The sequence below is a fragment of the Gopherus evgoodei genome, chromosome 2 (genome assembly GCF_007399415.2).
Source record: "Gopherus evgoodei ecotype Sinaloan lineage chromosome 2, rGopEvg1_v1.p, whole genome shotgun sequence".
In the NCBI taxonomy this organism is placed as follows: domain Eukaryota; kingdom Metazoa; phylum Chordata; order Testudines; family Testudinidae; genus Gopherus; species Gopherus evgoodei.
In genome coordinates this window covers 182,597,549-182,617,755 of record NC_044323.1, presented here as the reverse complement: position 1 = coordinate 182,617,755, position 20,207 = coordinate 182,597,549, and the positions used below count along the sequence as shown (strand labels likewise).

Below are 20,207 nucleotides of genomic sequence, written 5' to 3'. Positions count from 1 at the left end.
ATCTAACCTTACTTATAACCCTATTATCCTTTCGATACTTACAAAAGAATTCATTCCACTATCTCTCCGAATTTCAAGTATCAAAGTTAAACTGACTGATCTATAAGTTTCCCAGGTCTGCTTTGTTCTCTTTTTTTAAAGATAAGCCCTATGTTTGCCCTTCTCTCGTCCTCGAGGACCTTACCAACCCTCCATGAATTACCACAAATAATTGCTAGTGCTTCCAAGTTTGCTTCAGCTAGTTCCTTAAGTACCCTAGGGTGAATTTCATCAGGCCCTGAAAATGTGAATACATCTAAAATTATCTAAGTATTCTTTAATCCATTGTTTTCCTATTTTGACTGATTTTCCTTCCCCCTTATTAACAGTGTATTGTATATCTGGTTACCATTAACCTTTTTTGGGAAAACTTATGCAAAATAGGCATTGAACACCTCATCCTTCTTGATGTCACCAGTTATTAGCTCTCCTTCCCCACTATACTTTCCTTCATCTTCCTCTTGCTCCTCGCGTATTATAGAACCTCTTCTACTGTGTCATGCCCTGCTACGTATAAATCCTTTTATCGTTTAGCCTTTCTGATTTTGTGCTTACATGCTTGTGCTATTCTTTTGTAATTAGCCTTAGCAATTCATCCATGTTTCCACTTTTTGATTTTCAGGTCATTAAAGAGCTCCTAGTAGAGACTGTGATGCTATGTATAAGAAAGATGACTATTTGTATCATTGTTGCTACTACTGTTATACAATGCAACAAACTTGTCCAGTTTCATGTAAGGAGTAAATTGCAAAATTATGAATTGCTAAGTATGATTATCCTTTATATGCAGGTAACATCTCTATATCTGAAGTTATGAATACTGGCTATGTACTGTATCTTAACCTTTTTTGCAGTATTCCTGGGTGACAACCCCAGACAGAATTTACATTAGGGCTTGACAGCTATTGTGTTGACCGCCTATCAAGGACACTCCACTCTCACAATGAACCACTGAAGAAGCTCCTGTTCAGATAGCTCTTCTTGAGAATGCCTCAGACAGCAAACGAGCAATGGCCACCCTTGTGATTCAGCAAAATGTGTAGGCATGTGATGTGACCATGGGACTCCAACTTGGCCAGTAACTTTCCACATACATGGGCTGAGGGCTTTGTTGGGGACAATAAATTTCCATGCACATGGCAAAGGATATAAAAAGACCTGAGACACCTCCATGTTGCTTCTTCCCTGCTTTAATTCTCTCAACTGTGAATTTACAACTAAAAGGAGCATCCTGAACTATGGACTGAGGACCTTTCAATCTTTTGGAAGACAAGACAGACTTTTGCAAGCCAACAATCTATTCCATCACTGCTACAAACCTGATAAGGATTTTACATCATTTGTATGTATATGATAATCATTATAACTTTTATATTATTAATCTTTAGTTAGTAACTAAGAATTGACTTACATTTTGATGTTTTGATAAAATCTGAAATCTGAGGATATGTGCCTGATCCTTTGGGATTAGAAAGAACATCACATATGATGAAACAGGTTTCTAATAACCTCTCGCTATATTAGATTTGGTTGTCCGGATCAGAGCCAAGGGCTGCAATTCCCAAAGGGGACTGTGTTTGGCTTCAGGTTAACCAGTGTGCTGGAGAAGCTCTTACGTTATTGCCTTGGTGAATTAACTTATAGAGCAAGGGACTCAAACTCAATTTACCTTCGGGCTAGTGCCAGTCCTCAAATCCTCCCAGAAGGCCAATGTCACTCATGCCACCTGGAATCTGTCCCCCAAAAACTCCACCCCCCCACCTGCCTACGGCTCTGGGACAGAGTTTGGGTGGGGGAGGAGGTCTGGGGTTAGGGAACTGGGGTGCAGGCTCTGGAAGGGAGTTTGGGTAAGGGGAAGGGTCTGGGGTACAGGATCTGGGATGGAGTTTAGGGGCTGGGGGATGTGTGGGGAGTGGGTCGGGGGTGCAGCACTTACCCGGGGTTCCAAGGCAGGGCAGGCTGGGGGGCCCCCACGTGCTTCTTCCCCCAGGCACTGCCCCTGCAGCATCCCATTGGCTGCAGGGGCGCTCGGGGCAGGAGCAGTGTGCGGAGGCACAGCTGCCGCGCGCCCTGAGCCGCACAGAGGGGCCGGCAGCCACTGGAGTGAACAGGCAGATGCCACTCAGCTCCACAGCGCTGCCAGGGCCCCTGAGGGGGGAGTGCACGGGGGCGGCAGGTGATGCTAAGGGAGACGACCTGGCCGAAAACTGCTGGAGCCCCGCAGGCCACAATGGGGAGGCCTGCGGGCTAGGAGTTTGAGACCCCCTGTTATGAAGTAAATCACCAGCTCTGGTGATGGTCTGCCCTATTACTTGCAATCTGCTGTGAGTATAGCATTCTTAGTGTGGCCCATCCAAGACACCTGGCCATAGAGCATATTAGCCTCCTACTATTCTTCCTATAGTTCCTTTGCAGCGGAACAGGTTGCAGTTGTATGTTTAATACAGTCTCCCTAAGAAACTGTCAGCTCTCCTGAATTCCTTCATCCCTTCGATTTTCTTCCCGGGCACCCGATCTGCTAATTTCCTCAGTTTATTTAAAGCTGCTTTTTTGAAGTCCATTTTCCTTACTCTGCTGCCGTCACGCCTTCCTTTCCTTACAATCATAAAATCGGCATAATTTCAAAATCACTTTTACCCAAATGCTTACTGTAGCAGAAGCTAAGGAATCAATGGGTGACTCTTCCTGATTATATTTTCAGGGATCTCCAGGACGTTATTTGTATACTTTGAAGTTTTGGAACATAATGCTGTAATGGACTGCATTTCCACTAGAATACTGATTTCATTATGGGCTGCATGCCATTGTTTCTCTTGTACTACAAAAAAATTCTTATACCCTTACTAAAATCTGCCTTTCCCACAGAACTGGTACCATAATTCTCACACATAGGATATGGATATTTTACCCTTTATCTTCTGATGCTACTAAGATCTTGTTGATAGTGTTGGTTTATATTAATTTATTTTGAGGAAAGGATAAACTTGTCCCTAAGACAATGAGTGAGTTCAATATTACATCTAGGCTTGCCAGAGGTGTGGTTTTTTTTTTTTTTTTTTAACAATTCTGATGGATAGTATTGATGTATCTATAAGCATATTTTCCAACTGTTATCCATTTACATTTTCACAACTGCACAAAGTTATGGCTTTTAAGGATTTTCTCCCTATTTCATCTATTTAATTTTCAAAGTTGCAGGAAATTATGGGGGGAGGACTCAAGACAATTTAATGACTGTAATGTTAAAGTTAAAAGATTTATAAATCTTAATTGTTCAAACATACACTGTCAACCCATCAAAATATACCAAATGAATATCCTTATAATTTACTTACTTTGTCTATCTGTACATTTAGATTATTGTTGGAAATATCTTGGTGTGTGTGTATGGTGAAATTAACATTTACTGCCATTTACCAACAAAAATCTATATTAGGCTTTGAAGGATTAGCCTTCCTTGATTATCTCAAGCACCCATTTGCTGAGGTGGTTCACTCCCAGATGAGGGCACACCCTGAAACACCTTTCAGAGGGATGCAATCAGCCTAAAACTGAGAAACTAAAAACAAAAACACAAGTTCAATTGTTTTCTAAAGGAAGACCAAGGCTGGGATTTAATTCTCAGAAGAGAATGGCCTTCTTCTAATTTGTGATCTCAATACTGGAACCTACATGAGCAAATTCTTCATAGGGAACACCTGCTGAGATAAAATAATTTGAAGTCTCTCTCTCTCTCTCTGCCTGGAATGAGGGAGGGACTTATTCTCATCTAAAGTTCAATGACTGCTTTGTCTGTATGCTCACTTTACCAACAATACACATGGAATAGTATCAGATATTAGCCTGAAATATTCCAATTTCTTCAAGCAGAGCTGTAGTTGCCCCTCAGACACACCTCTGAAAATTATGAACAACAGTAAATCAGTCATGTGCAGCATTAGGCCCGAAAAGCTGCTAGGAAAATCTAGTTTAAAACAGATTATGTACTTTTTATTTGTGTGCACGCTCACAATTGTCTCCTAAATGAGAACAGACCTGCACAATAAGAGATTGCAACCAATACTCAGCACTGAGGCTGTTGTATCCAAATTTAGTCTGTGTGATGATTTCACTCTCATGTCTCTGTGTCTGGCAGGAATATTCCCTCAGCTAGTATGATCAGGCCTTTTACTAATGAAATTGCAGGCTTCAGCTTAGCCAGAGTAATGAAGATCTTTTAGTCCTTAGGTACCAATGTGTCTTCATATGGATTTCCCACGCCCCCTTAGTTACACCCTCAAACCAGGTAAGGAAGAACTACATATCATTCCTTCAACTTTTCAGGGTATTTTATTAATGTTTCATTTTCTAAAAACATAAGCACATATGAAGTAAGTCTTCAATTTGGCTTAATTCTGAGAAGCTTAATTAAGAGTCTCCGGTATCTCACTCAAAATCCCAGGTCTAGAGATTCAGCCTTCTCTTAAGAAGATCTAGAGAGGAGACTCACATGAGAGGTTTTAAGAAACTGTGCTGCCCCTTTAAGAGCAAAATGTGAAGCAACTGCCTTCATCAATCCTTGGGACAAATCCTTGAGAGGAGAGGGAGAGCACATTACCAGGGAGATCAAAAAAGAATCTGCAGAAACATATCCTGCATGTCTGTCCCCTAAGGAAAACAGTAGTCACATTGGGTTAGATCTACAAAGGGACTAGGGAGACAAGGTGGGTGAGATAATATCTGGGAGATCTAAGGGACTTAGGATCACGCACCCTGCCACCCAGTGGAATCAATCCCCAGCCCCACATTAGGTGTCCAAGCTTTCTATACAATGCAAGGCAGTTAGGCACCTAAAAAAGCAAGGGATTCGTAAAAGCCTGCACACAGAGCAAGGAGGTGCCTAAGCTGGCCAGTAGGAAGTGTCAAGGAAAAGGGTGCAAACAAAGCCCTGACCCTGAAATTCGGTTAGGCGTCTATCCCTGCTTGGGATTCACAGCTGTGAACCCTCCCTTGAAATTAGACACCTACACCAGGTCAGCCCTTTTGCAAAAAAAAGAAAAAGAAAAAATGGAAGTGGTGGCGGTACACGCCCTCCCCCTTATGCCCAATAGTCCAGTGGTTAAAGCACTCACCTGGGTAGTGGGGGATATCCCAACTCTGCCTAATTTGGAGCAAGGACTTGAACTCATGTCTCCTAGGTGATTGCCCTAACCACTGAACTATAAAGCTATTCTGGGGTGGATGTCTCAGTCTCTCCTTTTGAAGCTGTTCTACTTTGCATGAATACTTAAACACTCCCTTGGAGCAGGGACTGGGTATCCCAAGAAAGTGTGCTAATCACTAGGCTATAGAATCATTCACTCTCTCTCTCTCACTCAATCAATCTGTAAATTTTATACAAACAGGAGGTAGATCCATCTGACAGAGAAGGGAGTCTGAATCACTTCACCTCATGCTACCGGCTGCTGGGTCCAGACTGAGTGCGGCGTGCCAACACAGTATGGGGAGGGAGCCGGAGCCACTGGGAACAAATGACTCACTAGTATTAGAAAGGCTGCAGGAGCTGGCATCTTTTATGGCAGCTATGGCCTTGTAAGACAGACAGCTTGTGAGAAGGGGGATATTTTGTACTTTTCAACCATCTCAGCACAGAACCTGCCTATGTGCTGGCTGGGAGCAGGAATTTCTGAGTACGTGTGTCTGTTTAGGAGTTTTGAGGAGAAAGCCCTTGAAGACAAAGAAGAAAAAGTTAAAGTTAATCTTTTACAAATCCTGTAAAGGCTCTACTACAAAGAGAGACCTATCATCTGTCATGTGTGCCATTTGGAAGCAGAGAGTTCTGAAGAGTTTTTCCTGATGAAAAGTCCTATGCTCAGAGCACAGATATGCTCGGCCTCCCCCATGGAGATGGGGAATGCCCACTGTGAAGACAGACATGGAGGCTACTGAGAATTATTCAGTTCTAAATACCCATAACCTTGAAATACAAGACAGTGGTAAGTGATACTTGCTCAAATTTACAAGATGAAAGCAATATATAGTATAAACCTCTAGGAGGCAGAAGAGTTACACTTATGAATTGCACTCTGTAGGTTATTTTAAAGCTTTCCGCCACAGATTCTAAAGCGAAATATACAAGAAAGCTGTGACAGAACTAATTTAGTACATTTTAAAGAGAAAAAAGTATATACTGTCAGTACTGTATCATTTTCTAAGACTCCTCTAATTCTCCCTCTACTGAAGAGCCTATCAAATGTTCTTAATATGGCAGTGATTTGAAAGTTGAAGCACAATCAGGTTTTTCAAAAATGCCTTAGTTCACAACAGTAATTCTACTTTTCAAAAACACTGAAGATCATAATTCTCTCAAATACAAACAGCATATATTCTAGTACATAGTTATTCTATGAATCAGGATATGTGAGCATGCTCCACTGGGCACAGTATTCTGCCCCCTCTTCTGTCCAGTGCCATCCAACCCGTCCCACTCCTGTCTACTACTAACCCCCAGATTCTCATCCCAATCCCATTTTCTTCTGTTAGCCAATCCCAGTCTCCACTCCCCAGATTTCCCATACCAGTCCTCTTGCCCAGCAGTCCTAAATTTCACTCATCCAGACTACAGTAACTCCTTGCTTAATGCTGTAGTTATAGTCTTAAAAAAAATGCAACTTTAAAGTGAAATGATGTTAAGCGAATCCAATTTCCCCATAAGAATTAATGTAAAGAGGGAGGGGATGTTAGGTTCCAGGCTAATTTTTTTTTGCCAGACAAGAGACATTATATACATATACTGTGCAAGTTGTAAACAAGTTCTAATCAGAGGATTGTCTGGGGACCTGCTCATGAGCTCCTCCTGAAGCAATCGTGTTGATATCAGGTGGGATATTTCCCAGGGAATGCATCGCTGCTAAATGATGAACTAGCACTCCGCTGAGCCCTCAAGGGTTAACATGTTAATGTAGCCTCACACTGTACAAGACAGCACCAAGGGAGGAAGGAGACAACAGAACAGCAGCTGCAAATACTTCCCTGGGGAAACAGAACGTGATGAACCACCCCTGCTATCCCTCTGGAGCGCACCACTCCTTCCCCTGGATGGCGCAAGCGCAGCTGCACAGGCGTCTACTTTCCAAAGTGATGGGGGAGGGCAGGAGGGGGCACTCAACCCTCAGCTTTGCCCCAGGCCCGACCCCACTCCACCCCCTCCCCCAAGCACATCCTCTCTCCTCCCCCTAGCCCCCTGACTGCCCACGAAACAGCTGATTGCTGCGGGCGGGAGGCACGGAGAGGGAGTGGGGAGTTGCTGATCCAAGGGGCTGCCAACCCACCCTGGTTCCAACTGCCACAGCCAAACAATGTTATAAGGAAACACCGCAAAACTTTAAATGAGTATGTTCTCTAATAGAGATCAGGGACGTAACAATGAAACAATGTTAACTAGGACAATGTTCAGTGAGGAGTTACTGTACTTGTCCCAGTTCTCCCTCCCAATCCCGTTGTCCAAACAACCCCAATTCTCCTTCCACATCTCCTTATCCAATCTGTGTCTCCCCCACCATTACCTCATGTTTTCCATACCCACTGGGTCCCAGTCCTAATCTCCCACCCCAGATGCCCCTTGCATCTCAATTCCAATCCCCGTATGTGTCCCCCTAGCTACTTGTCCCAGTCTCTTTGACTAGCCAGTCTCAGCTCTTCACCCCACACCCCAGCTTCTCATCAGATGCGTTTCCCCTCACTCCCTCTGTCCTCAGTACCGATCTCTTTCCACTCCCAGTTCCTCGGCAAATCTCTCACTCTCCACCCCTCCCACACACCCCTATTGGGTCCTAGTTCCCACTTCCACCCTATTTCTCTCTCTGGCTCCCAGTCCCAATCTCCTTGCCTAGCCTCCCACCCAACTAATAGTCCCAGCTTCTGTCTTCTGCTCCCTCTCCTCTCACACCCTTTGTTAGGTTCTGCTGCAGGCTGCTTGTCACAAGCTAGTCCATCCACCCCTAAATGTCTATCTATTGCCCCCTCTGCATTCGAACCAGACAGTTTCCTCCTCCATGGCTGCCTAGCCATCAACAGGAGTGTCACTGACATCACAGAAAGGAATCCTCCTGTTCTCAGTTCTGCTGCCCAGACAGACTTGGTCCACAGCAGCCCCAAGCTGCAATTACTGGGAAAGTCCTGCTTAGTTTCAGGCTGCAGCATGCCCAGTACAGACAGAATCTTTGGGAGAATTTAGTTGCTGAAATTTATTAAGTCTCTACAGAGCATGTACAAACTGCCCTTTTTCCAAAGGCTTATGACTTGGCCAGACTTCAGCAGATTTTCATAAGGACAGCAAAAAGGCATATCACTGAAACAAAGGCTACCCTCCTCCTAAATTTCAAGTCGCAGTTCAATGCTTGGGAACACAAGAGCTTTTCAAAGAAAAGGTTACCAAAATTGTTTAGCATGGACATAAATAATTCATAGATTCATAGACTCTAGGACTGGAAGGGACCTCGAGAGGTCATCGAGTCCAGTCCCCTGCCCTCATGGCAGGACCAAATATTGTCTAGACCATCCCTAATAGACATTTATCTAACCTACTCTTAAATATCTCCAGAGATGGAGATTCCATAACTTCCCTAGGCAATCTATTTCAGTGTTTAACTACCCTGACAGTTAGAAACTTTTTTCTAATGTCCAACCTAAATCTCCCTTGCTGCAGTTTAAGCCCATTGCTGCTAAATCTCCCTTGCTGCAGTTTAAGCCCATTTTTCATTAACCTTGTTCTTGGAAACGGATGAACCATTTTGGCTGAAATTTTCCAAGTATTCAGCATGAGGCAGACATCAGCAATAGAAATTTCTGCCCAAAAGGCGCTGTTCAGAAAGTTGTAGGGCATCTGAAAAAACTGATCTTATAAATGGATTTGTTGGGCAACCTTAGTAATAGGCAGGGCTCATAACAATGCCTATGATAAGACCAACACCAACACGAAAGGCTAGCCCTGCACTCCCAAAGTGTCTTGGCTATTTACACTATACCCGTAACAAACAACAACAATGTACAATTAAAAACACTCCTGCTTTTATTTTAGCTACCAGCCGGGGTGTCCCAGATTAGGGGATTCTCCTCGCAGAAATGCAATTTACAGATAAATTCTCTAAGAGTGTGCAGAATTCAATACTTGAATACACTCAAATTATGTATGATAACCAGCTAGTTTTCAAGACGTTCTATAAAATAGAGAAATCATCTATTAGAGTAAAAATGGCTTTACAATTACAATTATCAGAACAGCTGAATTATTGTCAGTCCTTTGTGTTGTTATGTGACTAATTTTTTACAATGTTTTTTACACCTGTTAAAAAACACATCACACATAGCTTACCCAGATTTGCTGTCATGGACTCCAGATCTGCTAAAAACCCTGGAACTTGCTGGAGTTGCTCCTGCAGCTCTGCTAGACTACTCCTCTTCTTCTCCCAGTGTGCAGAAAGCATCACAACTTCGCTATCCACTAGCTGTAATATTTACAACCAATGATAAAACTTAGTTTGTATTTACTTGCAAAATAGTGATTATTAATTCATGAACTTCACCTTTAAGAGCATCTTGATTGATTTGTATAATCCATACAGCCACAAAGCCTATGACTAGAGCAATGAAGTTTCAGTGCTGAGAGAGATGTTCACAGTATGCTTTAGTACAAGTTGCGAGGTGGGACGTTAAATTTTTAAGTTCAATAAGCTCTAACAGGTAATCTCCATAAAATGTAGACTTTGCTATTTATTATCCAGTATTTATTTCTACTTATTTCAGGAATAAACATTTATAAAACGGCTTCTCTGAAGATTCTGACCCACCTTTCCCTCAAATTTAAGCTCTCAAATATCTTAACACCCTGTCCGTCAGGGCAGAGTGATTTAAAATCAATCAGTATTTAAATCAGCAAACAGGAAACTGATTTAAATCATCTATTTTCCATCTTGTTTTATATTTTTCATCTCAATGACTGGGTAACCATTAAACATGTTGATTTGCAACAAAATATAGCCTTTACACTAATTCGTGCTTCATTTTTCTAAACCAGGAAAATTGCGTAAATCAATCTGTATAGATAAAGTATACTATATAGCTTTTACATATATTTATTCAGATTAAGTTTTTTAATTATTACGCTAGGAAAAGGTGAAATGATGCATTTCTTATTTACTAGATTATGTTTAATTTTATTTATGTCAAGGCCTACTTGGATGGAAATTCAAATTCAAGTAAAATGGACAAAAACAAAATTTAAAAAATTTATTAGTTTACTCCTAGGAGAATTCTGCACCACTGCAGGCACACAGAAACCTGTTCCCTCGTATGCCCTCTCTGCTTTCACACAGAAAAATGGTTTCTGTGGGGAAGCAAAAAGAGAAGCTGCACCAGTGCTCACTCACCCATTCCAGCAGTGGGGGTGCATCTGGTTGGGTACCCAGAGCAGCCGGGGGACAGTCACTGCCTAGGGACATTAGTTCCAGCTGGGTAGGGTGAAGAGGGGGTGGAGTTCAACCCCCCAGAAACCTCCCCCACCTAAGCTACCGGAAGCTCTGCAAAGCGGGGTGGGAGCAGGGCTGGCAGGAGATCTCTGGCTGCAGAAGGTGAGGCTTGGCTGGGGGGGCTGGGTGAGGGTCCAGATCCATGCAGGTTGGGCAGACAGAGGAGCAGCTCACCATACAGTGACCCCTCTCCCCACTTCCTGGCCCGACTGCTCCTCAGCCATGGGTAAAGAAGCCACTGTATGGGGAGCTGCTCCCCTATCCGCCCAACCCCCATGCATCTGGACCACTACCCCGCCAAGCCTTACCCCTCCACACACCAGAACCCCTCATTAAACCTTCCCGCCCCGCATCGGAGCCCTCTGCACCCAGAACCCCCTGATCCCCAAGCCTCACTCCCTGCATCAGGAACCCCACACACCCAGACCCGCACGCCACTGAGCCCCAATCAGCTACACCCTGGCCCTCACCCCACCAAGTCCCACTCCCCCAGCATCTAGAAACCCTGCTGAGCCCTCAACACCCAGACTCCCTGGAGCCCTAACCACTTCCTCAGAACCCTGCAGATGCCCATTCTCCCTGCACCCAGAACCCCCAACAAGCCCCTGTGCATCCACAACCCACACACAGAGTTGCCCGTACCCAGACTGCATCACACAGAACCCCAATACCCAACAGAATTGTGTGCCAATTTTTTTTAAAAAATTAGAATACTGCAGACCATTTTCAATTATTTTGGTAATTTATTTCAAACACTGGTCAGGAAATACTGAAAATTACATGATTATATTGTGTTATTTTGACAAAGTATGCAGAATTTTGCAGAACTTTAAAAATATAGTGTATAGAATTTTATTTCTTGGTGCAGAATTCCCTCGGGAGTATTAAGTTAAATAAAACTCCCCTAAATGTGCTTGATACATAAGAAAAAGATTTATCAAAACATGTTCTACTTTTAAAACCAACTGATTTATTAAGCAAAGAGTATTATCTATATTAAGTGAATTGAACAGAATGTTTCTGGTCACCACATCCTTCAGAATTTTAGAACTAGTTGATCTCATTCTCCCAAACCTAGTTTTTAATACATAGATTGGAAGACGCTTCCTTGCTCTTTCAACTCCAATTGGTTTCTTAACTCCGAATGAACTAGATGAGTAAACCAAAAGAAGGAAGATATTCTTCTGCAGGTGAAAAGACAGGCAACTGCTATCAAAAGCTGTTTTAGCACTTAAACTCTGATTTCAGGTGCTTAGCCAGTGATTTCCCCCAGTGCAGTAGTAGACTCTCTTTACAACTTGCAACAAACATGTGCTACCCAGCATTATTTTTAATTTAATTTACATTTGAACAGATTATACACTTAGGCCTTAACATAATGGTCATAATTTCACCTTTATTTAAAAAAAAAAAACCTGTATTAAATTTTTAAAAATCTGATTTTTTTTTTTTAAACATTAAATTTTTTATTTGCCCTGCTGCCCTTACAATTAAGGATGGAGAGCTCCCAATTCACATCTCTGGGTCCTCTGAAGAAGTCCTCAAGGAAAGAAATGTGAGATTCCAGATATTTTTAAGGTTAAAAACTATGCAGCTCTAAAGTTGTTGGGTTTTTTTTTTTGGTAAGTCCTTCAGACCTCTTTAAACATTGTAAAGGAAAAGAGGGTACAAAATAATCTTGAACTGCCATCATATCACCTTTAAAATATAAATACAATGCTCTATGTGAGCACAACTGTTAGAATTAATATTTAAAATTAATATTAATATGGGAAACCAAACACTAATTTAATCAAATTCCTTTATTATATTCAAAAGGCCAAACGGTACTTTTGCAATCTCTAAACATGCCTAAAAAGACTAAATAATAAGCAATGTACTATATCCAAACAGTAACCAAAACACACACACAAGTATCTTGATCAAGATACTTACAAAGGCTAAACTCAGAGTGCTTAAACCCATATCGATTGGCTCCAACATTGTCAGGTAGGTATTAGCAATGAATCCTTTAAGAGTTTACTTTTTATACCTTTAACATACCAGTAATGTCATTGCCAATTACTGACTTTGACTAAAAACCAATTTGAGACAGTTCACCCTTATTTCTAGTCTTACTGTCACGGGGAAAAATGTGAAAAACTTCAGGCATGACAGCTCAAAATGGTCAAAGCAATTTTACAGAGCAGTGGGGATAAACCTTTGACAGAAGATGACTGGACTCTAAGACCAGAGGTTCCTCCCAATCTTGTGTTCTAAATATCAACATTTATAACCATATTAGCTTTTTTGCATCAATTTTATCTTACGTTGTAAGCCTACTTTAGTCTTTACTGAATTTTAGAGATATTTATAATTTTCACACACATGATGCTTGGCAAATAATAGCTCGTATTTAAGTTTGTAGATGCCTGTTTTATTAAATTAAGTGTTTAGGCTAATAACAGAAATTCCTAGCAGGAAACTGCTTTTTTCCCCAAAATGAGTGACAAGGAGAAAAGCTTCAAGAATACCTTCCCTTTGTTAAGGGATAGGAAGATATTTTTCTAGGATTTCAAAGAGAAGTGGTGAATAGTAATAAATTTATCAAGACTACATACCTTTGTCTACACCTATAGTAGCAGGTAGAGGACAGGAATTACAGGTGTAGCTACACGCTGCAATGAAAGGCTCTGGAAGCAGGAAGACAACAGGACACTACACTGCCAAAAATATTGTGTGTAAGTTTCCACTGCTTGGAAACGTTGAGAGCTCGTGAACGGCTTATATCGTGGGGGATCAGGCAAGTATGGCACTCTACTCCCTAAGGCACACCTCACCATGTGTCCTGCTACTTATACCCCAGCAAGCAGATCACGCAGTGTCTGTACATTACATTACTACCACAAGTGAATATGTACCTTAAGTCACCCGTCTGGTATAGTGAGTTTTTAAATCTGAAGCATCAGACTTTTTAGGAATTTTGGAAATTCTGCTTCAACAACTACCTGCTAAATACAATAGAACCTCAGATTACGAACTGACCAGTCAACCACATACCTAATTTGGAACTGGAAGTACACAATCAGGCAGCAGCAGAGACAAAAAAAGGCAAATGCAGTACAGCACTATGTTAAATGTAAATTACTAAAAAAATAAAGGGAAAGCATCATTTTCTTCTGCATAGTTAAAGTTTCAAAGCTCTATTAAGTCAATATTCAGTTGTAAACTTTTGAAAGAACCAACCTAATGTTTTGTTCAGAGCTATGAACAACCTCCATTCCTGAGGTGTTTGTAACTCTGAGGTTCTACTGTACTGGATTAAATCAAGTAAAAATAGTCAAATCTAATTTAACAATTATCCAACTGTAATGTAATTTGAATCATTTCTCAAAATACTGATTTTTATTAGAATTTTTAAAAAGTTTCACAGCTCTTCAGATATTTTAACAGATGTAATTTTTTTTTCTTACCTCTCCAGCTTTTGCACATTCCTTAGCTCCTTTGTGAAGGGCTGCCCAAGTGTCTTCATACCTGAACAGAATAAAAATTGAACTTTTGTGGTTATGCTTACCATAAATTCAGTCTCAATTCAAAACAAATGTTATGAATGTTGATGTTTCATCTTATCTGTGTATTTCTAAATGAAAGTTTCAAATTAGTAGCGTATCTGTCCCAGTTGAAAACTTTGCATTTGCTGCTTAGTGCTCCATGGATTTCCTAAACTGCTAATTAACCTGACTAGAAAACACAGCCGAGTCGTATCTTCAAAACTGTACAGAAAAAAAACTAAAAAACACTAGTCCCAGGAGGAAAGCAATAAAATACTAATATTAAATATCTTATAATTGTATGCAACATAAATAACATTCTGAATTTTTTTTTTAAAAAGGTATACGTGCCTATGGACTCTGCACTCGGAATACATACATCCATGTAAACTTTTACTGGAATACTCAGTAAGACCATTGATTCCAGAGTTATCTAAGAAGCTCTTCATCCGTACAAAAAGAACAGGAGTACTTGTGGCACCTTAGAGATTAACGAATTTATTTCAGCATAAGCTTTCATGGGCTACAGCTCACTTTTTACAGTGACTGTTTATTACAATGCCAGGTGCACTTCCAGATGCTGCAAATATAAACTATTTCATTAATTATTTACAGTAGCACCTAAAGGCCTGAAGATTGAAGACCCACTATGATAAGGTATCTCAGCCCAAAAGAACTAAGATATACAAGTATGTGTAAAATAAATCAGATGGAATTATGGAGGAGCAATATGTGTTTTCATAGGCCAGGGTGGATTGATTTATATCCAAGTGATTTAAATCAGCAACTTTAATCTTGCTTTAAATCAAGATTTTCTGCTGTTTGATTTTAAATTATTTATGATTTTTAGTTATTTACTCAAGAGGTCAATTCTCATTGGTTGGTAACCATTAAGCCATGTTGATTTGCAGCTAAATATAGCCTTTACACTAAATTTGGTTCTTTTTTGCTAACCAGGATACACTATATCTATACACTATTTATTTAAGCACCTAGTATAGCTCAAATTTATTCTGATTCCTAATTTTTACACTTTGTTAGAACTGAATTATGCACATTTCTAATTAACTCTTTGGAATTTTCTCCTACTCTCTCTCTCTCTCACACACACACACACACGTGATTTGTGTCAAGCTGTAGCTGGATGAAAATTAGAATTCAATTAAAATTCATAAACATAGCATTTTCTAATGATTGTAAGTTTAACAAAAGTAATTTAGATATGCTGGACACCTAAGAAAAAAGTTTATCAAAACACATTTTGCATGTAATACTAACCAATTTATTAAACAAAGGAAGTATCTGTAGTAGTGAATTGTGCTGACAGTGACTAGAAACAACGACCAAAATGCACAGACAAACTCAGGTGTCTCAGTCTGGGTTTAGGCACTGCTGTGATTCACAAAACGTCCGCATACCTCTGAAGATGCCTAAACTCACAATGCCTAAATTTTCAGGGGAAGAAAGTCCCAAGCTTCTGCTGCCTCACTCTAGGTCCCCAGATGCCTATCTCCAGCCTAAGCCCCAGAGCAATGCATGAATGGGGAAAGAGAGGCATTCGCTTGCCTAACTCACATGCGGGACCTCATCCAGTAGGCGATCTCAAAGGCCACTACCAGATCAGGTCCCATTCAAAATCTGGTCAGAGGACGACTAGTTCCAGAAGGATCTATGCATAAGGTTGGCATGGAAGAAAACATGAAAGTGCTTTTGGAAGAAATAAACGTATAGATAAAATGACTAGCATAGTTGGTGAGGCATAGCAGGGGAAAGAACTCTATATTGCAGGATGCTTTGGGGCGGGACTGGAGGCTGTGGCCAGAGTCAACACTGAGGATGAAGTGATGGAAAAGGAAACGGAGGAGGGTGTAGGACAGGATCATCTGGCGGCATGGCAAGCCAGGGCCTTGTTTTGACTCCAGAGGGCTCTAGCCAATCCCAGCACTCTGGCTCCAGCATGCCTGACGTAGGAGAGCAGCAGCTCCGGTAAGCAATCATTTTGATTTTATACTGCATGGTGACATGAGCTGGAGCTCTCCTTTACTTTGTTACATGGTAGAAGTGGGAGAAGGGATAGAAATCAACATTATGACTGTTTGCATCTGCTTCTAATTCCCTGTATAGCTACCCCATTTAATACACAGCGGGATGTCCCTGGAATCCTCCACAGAGATCTCCGGGAAATTTTCCTGGAGGTACTCTGCAATCCTCTGCTGAAGGTTCCATGCAAGAGCTGCTGTGTTTCTTCCCCCATTGTAGGAAACTTTTACTGTGCCAATCAGCAATTATTTCTGCAAGAACCAAAGCAGCACAGACTGGTCTGAAGTTGCACGCATGCAGGAGATGTATCCTTGGTTACCCTCAGTTATGAGATATCAGCTTCAGTCACCCCTGCCTGTGGAAAACAGTGCCAGTATTCAGAATAGTGTCCCTATGGGCTAGTAGAGATCCCCTTCTGATCCAGATCCTTTGTCCCATCTTGCCTCTTTTCCCCCCAGGCCGAACTCACCATGTTTAGGACTCTTGCCATGCTGCATGCTTGCCAAGGGAAAGTGAGAAAGAGGAGTATGTTACTTTCATGATTCAAGACTGAGTGCACTCACAATTCTGCCTCTGTGCATTGTTTCTTTTGCTTCTGCAGATGTCGCCTTGAAGGCCACCTCATACATACCATCAGAGCACCTCTGTCAGATGAGGCAAATGAGCAGGAGTAAGGAGGTCATGTTTAGAAAAATGCTGCAATCATCTGACACTGCAGATAGTGAGCACAGAGCATGGAGAGAGACAATCAATGGAAAAACTCAGAATTGATAGCCAGGAGAGGAGACCAGGGAGGCAGGCATGGATGATAAATCTGGTGGAGGACCAAACAGAGATGCTGAAGTCCCTGATTTTACTGCAGTCAGAACACAACCCAACTCAACTCCTGCAGCAGGTCATACACAACTGCATTTTATGCCCCTCCCAAATTCCCCACATGTTCCTCACACGTTTACAGCCCGTCGCAGTACCCCTTGCACTCCACCCCAGGGATGTGTTTATAATGACAGCTCTGAGAGCCTCATTTGAGAGTGCTCCGCAATGTCATGTCCTTTGTAAGAAATGGAAATCTGTCTTACTGTTTAATAAAAATTTAGTCTTAGAAATACAATTCTTTATGCCTTACATATGGTGGTTGCTGCTGAAATCCATACACCATGGCAGTCAGCACATTTGCGGACTACAATTAATGCTCAGGTAGCAATCATTATAAGGGCATTCAAAGTGGCAAGTAAACAATGCCTTACTGAATATATTAAAGACAGACATTACTGGGGCTGTCAAAATGCTGCTTCAAAGCCTACCTGATTCAAAAAGCTCCACTCCCGCCATATTGCGGTCCTCCAATAATGTTGGTATCTGGCTGCTCAAAATCAGCTCACCTTAACGCTCCAGCCCTGTGGAAACTTTCCCCCCTTAGCTTCACAAATGTTATGCAAAGCACAGCATGTTGCTGTGACCACGGGAATATTTTCCTCATTGAGCTCTAACCTGCCAAAAAGACAGTGCCAGTGACCTGTAATCTACCAAACGCACATTCAGTGGTCATTCTGCACTGGCTGAGCCTGTTGAAGCGCTCCTTGCTGCTGGGAAAGACTTCATGAGCCGTGGGAGTAAAGGGTAGGCTAGGTCTCCCAGGATCGCTATTGGCATTTCCACAGGATGTATTGGAATCTTCTGGTCTGGAAAGAAAGTCCCTACTTACAGCTTTCTATACAGGCCAGCGTTCCTGAAGATGTATGCATCATGCACCTTCCCTGACTATCCCGTGTTGAGGTCAGTGAATTGACCCCAGTGATCCACCAGCATCTCCAGTACCATATAGAAGTAGCCCTTTCTGTTGATGTACTCCGTCACAAGATGGTCTGGAGCCAAAACTGAATTTGCATGCCATCTATAGCTCCATCTCAGGGAGTCCCACTGTTGCAAAACCATCTGTGATTTCCTGCACATTGCCCAAAGGCACCGTCCTTTGTAGCAAAAGGTGATTGATGGCCCTGCATATTTGCATCACCACCACCCTCTCAGTGGACTTCGCAACTCCAAACTGATTCGTGACTGACCGGTAGCAGTCTGAAGTTGACAGCTTTCACACAGTGATAGCCATTTGCTTTTCCAGCATGAGGGCAGCTCTCATTTTGGTGTGCTTGTGCTGCAGTGCAGGGGCAAGCTCCGCATACAGTTCCAGGAAAGTGGCTTTGCCCACCTGAAAGTTCTGCAGCCACTGCTCATCATCCCATACCCACATCACAATGTGACTCAACAAATCAGTGCTTGTTTCCTAAGCCTAATACCAAAGGTCCACCCTATGCAGCGGCTCTGTGAATGCCAATATCAATCTTGAATTTTCTTTCTTTCCATGGCCCACAGCAGTGCAGGCACCACTGTATTATTTTCAGGTCTGTAGCTCATGAAATAGTGTAGGATCAACCGTGTTGTGTTCGTAACACTCATCATAAGATTGTCAGGATCCATGCTTTCAGGCAGAGATGGCAGACGCACAGTTTACGGAGTAGTTGGAAAAAGGCTCAAAATGTAGTCGGAAGGCCACCCCTGTGATGCACTGCTATCCATTCCCAGAACTCCCAGCTGTAGAAGATAGCAAGTTACACACCGGGATAACCACCCAAGGTGCCCTGCTCTCTGTTGAAGCTACCAACTGTGGATGCATACCACCGAAAACAAGGAATGTTGTGTGAACCTGCACAAGCGAAATGGTTACAGCAGTTTATGATCACTGACATAACTCAAGTTGACTTATCTCTGGAGTGTAAACCTAGCCTAAAATCCTTAAGTAGATACTAGTAAGCATCTTATCTTCATTTTTCTTGTAACCATCTGACTCTTATGCCTCATTACTTATACTCAAAATCTCTCTCTGTAGTTTAATAAATTTGTTTTACTCTTTGATCTAATCCAGTGTGTTGGAGTGTCTGGGTGACTATTTAAGGTAATGAACTGGCATATTATTCCCTTAAAGGAATGACAGACTTACTATATTTGTACTGTCCAGGAGAGGGGTGGGCAGTACAGGATATACATTTCTGGAGAAAATCTGGGACTGGGGGAGTGTTGGGTCACCCTACATTACAACCAACGCTAGTGAGAGCCAAGATGTATTTAGCAAGGTGCAGTTACACAGACACTCAGAGTGTGGCTTGCATGCTTGAAGGCTGTGAGTGGCCGAGGTGGGAGCCACTAGAGTGAGGCATTGTAAGGCATCCAAGGTTGTAGGGGAGGGATGACACAGCCCCCTTTTAGTCTGGATTGTGCCCATTTATGTCACATATCTTTGTAACTCTTCACAGACAATTTTGGACTTACAAAATTATTCCTGATAGTTATCATACAAACTTTGCTACCTTGCTGTTTAACCCTTTTTCCAGATCATTTATGAATATGCTGAACAGCACTAATTCCAGAACTGATCCTTGGAGGACGCCGCTATTTAGCACTATCCATTCTGAAACTGACCATTTATTTCTACTCTCTTTTATTTCCTATCTTTTAATCAGTTACTAATCAATGAGAGGATCTTCCCTCTTATCCTTTACTTTGCATAAGAGACTTTGGTGAGGGACTTTGTCAAAGGCTTTCTGAAAGTTTTTTACCCATCTATAAAGTTTATTACTTATGATTCACTAGACAGAGCGCTCTACTGATTTTGGGAATAATAGACTTTAATTTTAACTTCTCTTGAAGAGAGTCCCTGCCAGAGGTGGATCCACACTCAAAGATATAATTTTTGAAAGGTCTCCACAGAGACACATACAGAAGAGATTGCAACTGAAGCAATTGTTGTTTTGTTCTGTTGAGGTATTTTAACTTTTTCTTTTCCTTTCTCTAATACTAATTATGATGTCCCCTAAGGCATAGGAGAACCCCCTGTGACTGAAATAGGAGTCACATCCCTGCATTGGCAATTGAGGTCTGCTCTGTTATTTCTTGTTTCTGAAGTCTATAGTATAAACTTTCAGTTATTTTTAGAACAAAATTACTTGTCCCTCAACCACTTAAAATCGCCTATTTTGCATACTACTACTAATTTTTGCTTTATATGTTGAAGAAGCAATTTAAAAGGGTAGGATGTATT

At 41.7% G+C, this 20,207-nt stretch overlaps 1 protein-coding gene across 5 annotated transcripts in view; it reads right to left on the bottom strand.

Annotated features, from left to right (window-relative positions):
• Positions 1-20,207, bottom strand: part of DTNBP1 (dystrobrevin binding protein 1) — a 176,557-nt gene that overhangs the window by 142,048 nt on the left and 14,302 nt on the right. For all 5 annotated transcript variants that reach the window (XR_003999052.1, XM_030552481.1, XM_030552480.1 and 2 more), the window contains exons 4-5: positions 13,997-14,057; positions 9,392-9,524 (exon numbers count right to left, since the gene is read on the bottom strand). Coding sequence is in view for 4 of the 5 variants with exons in the window: in XM_030552481.1 (XP_030408341.1) it covers positions 9,392-9,524; positions 13,997-14,057 (194 nt within the window). In the remaining variant the exon portion in view is untranslated. The remainder of the gene's footprint in view (positions 1-9,391; positions 9,525-13,996; positions 14,058-20,207) is intronic.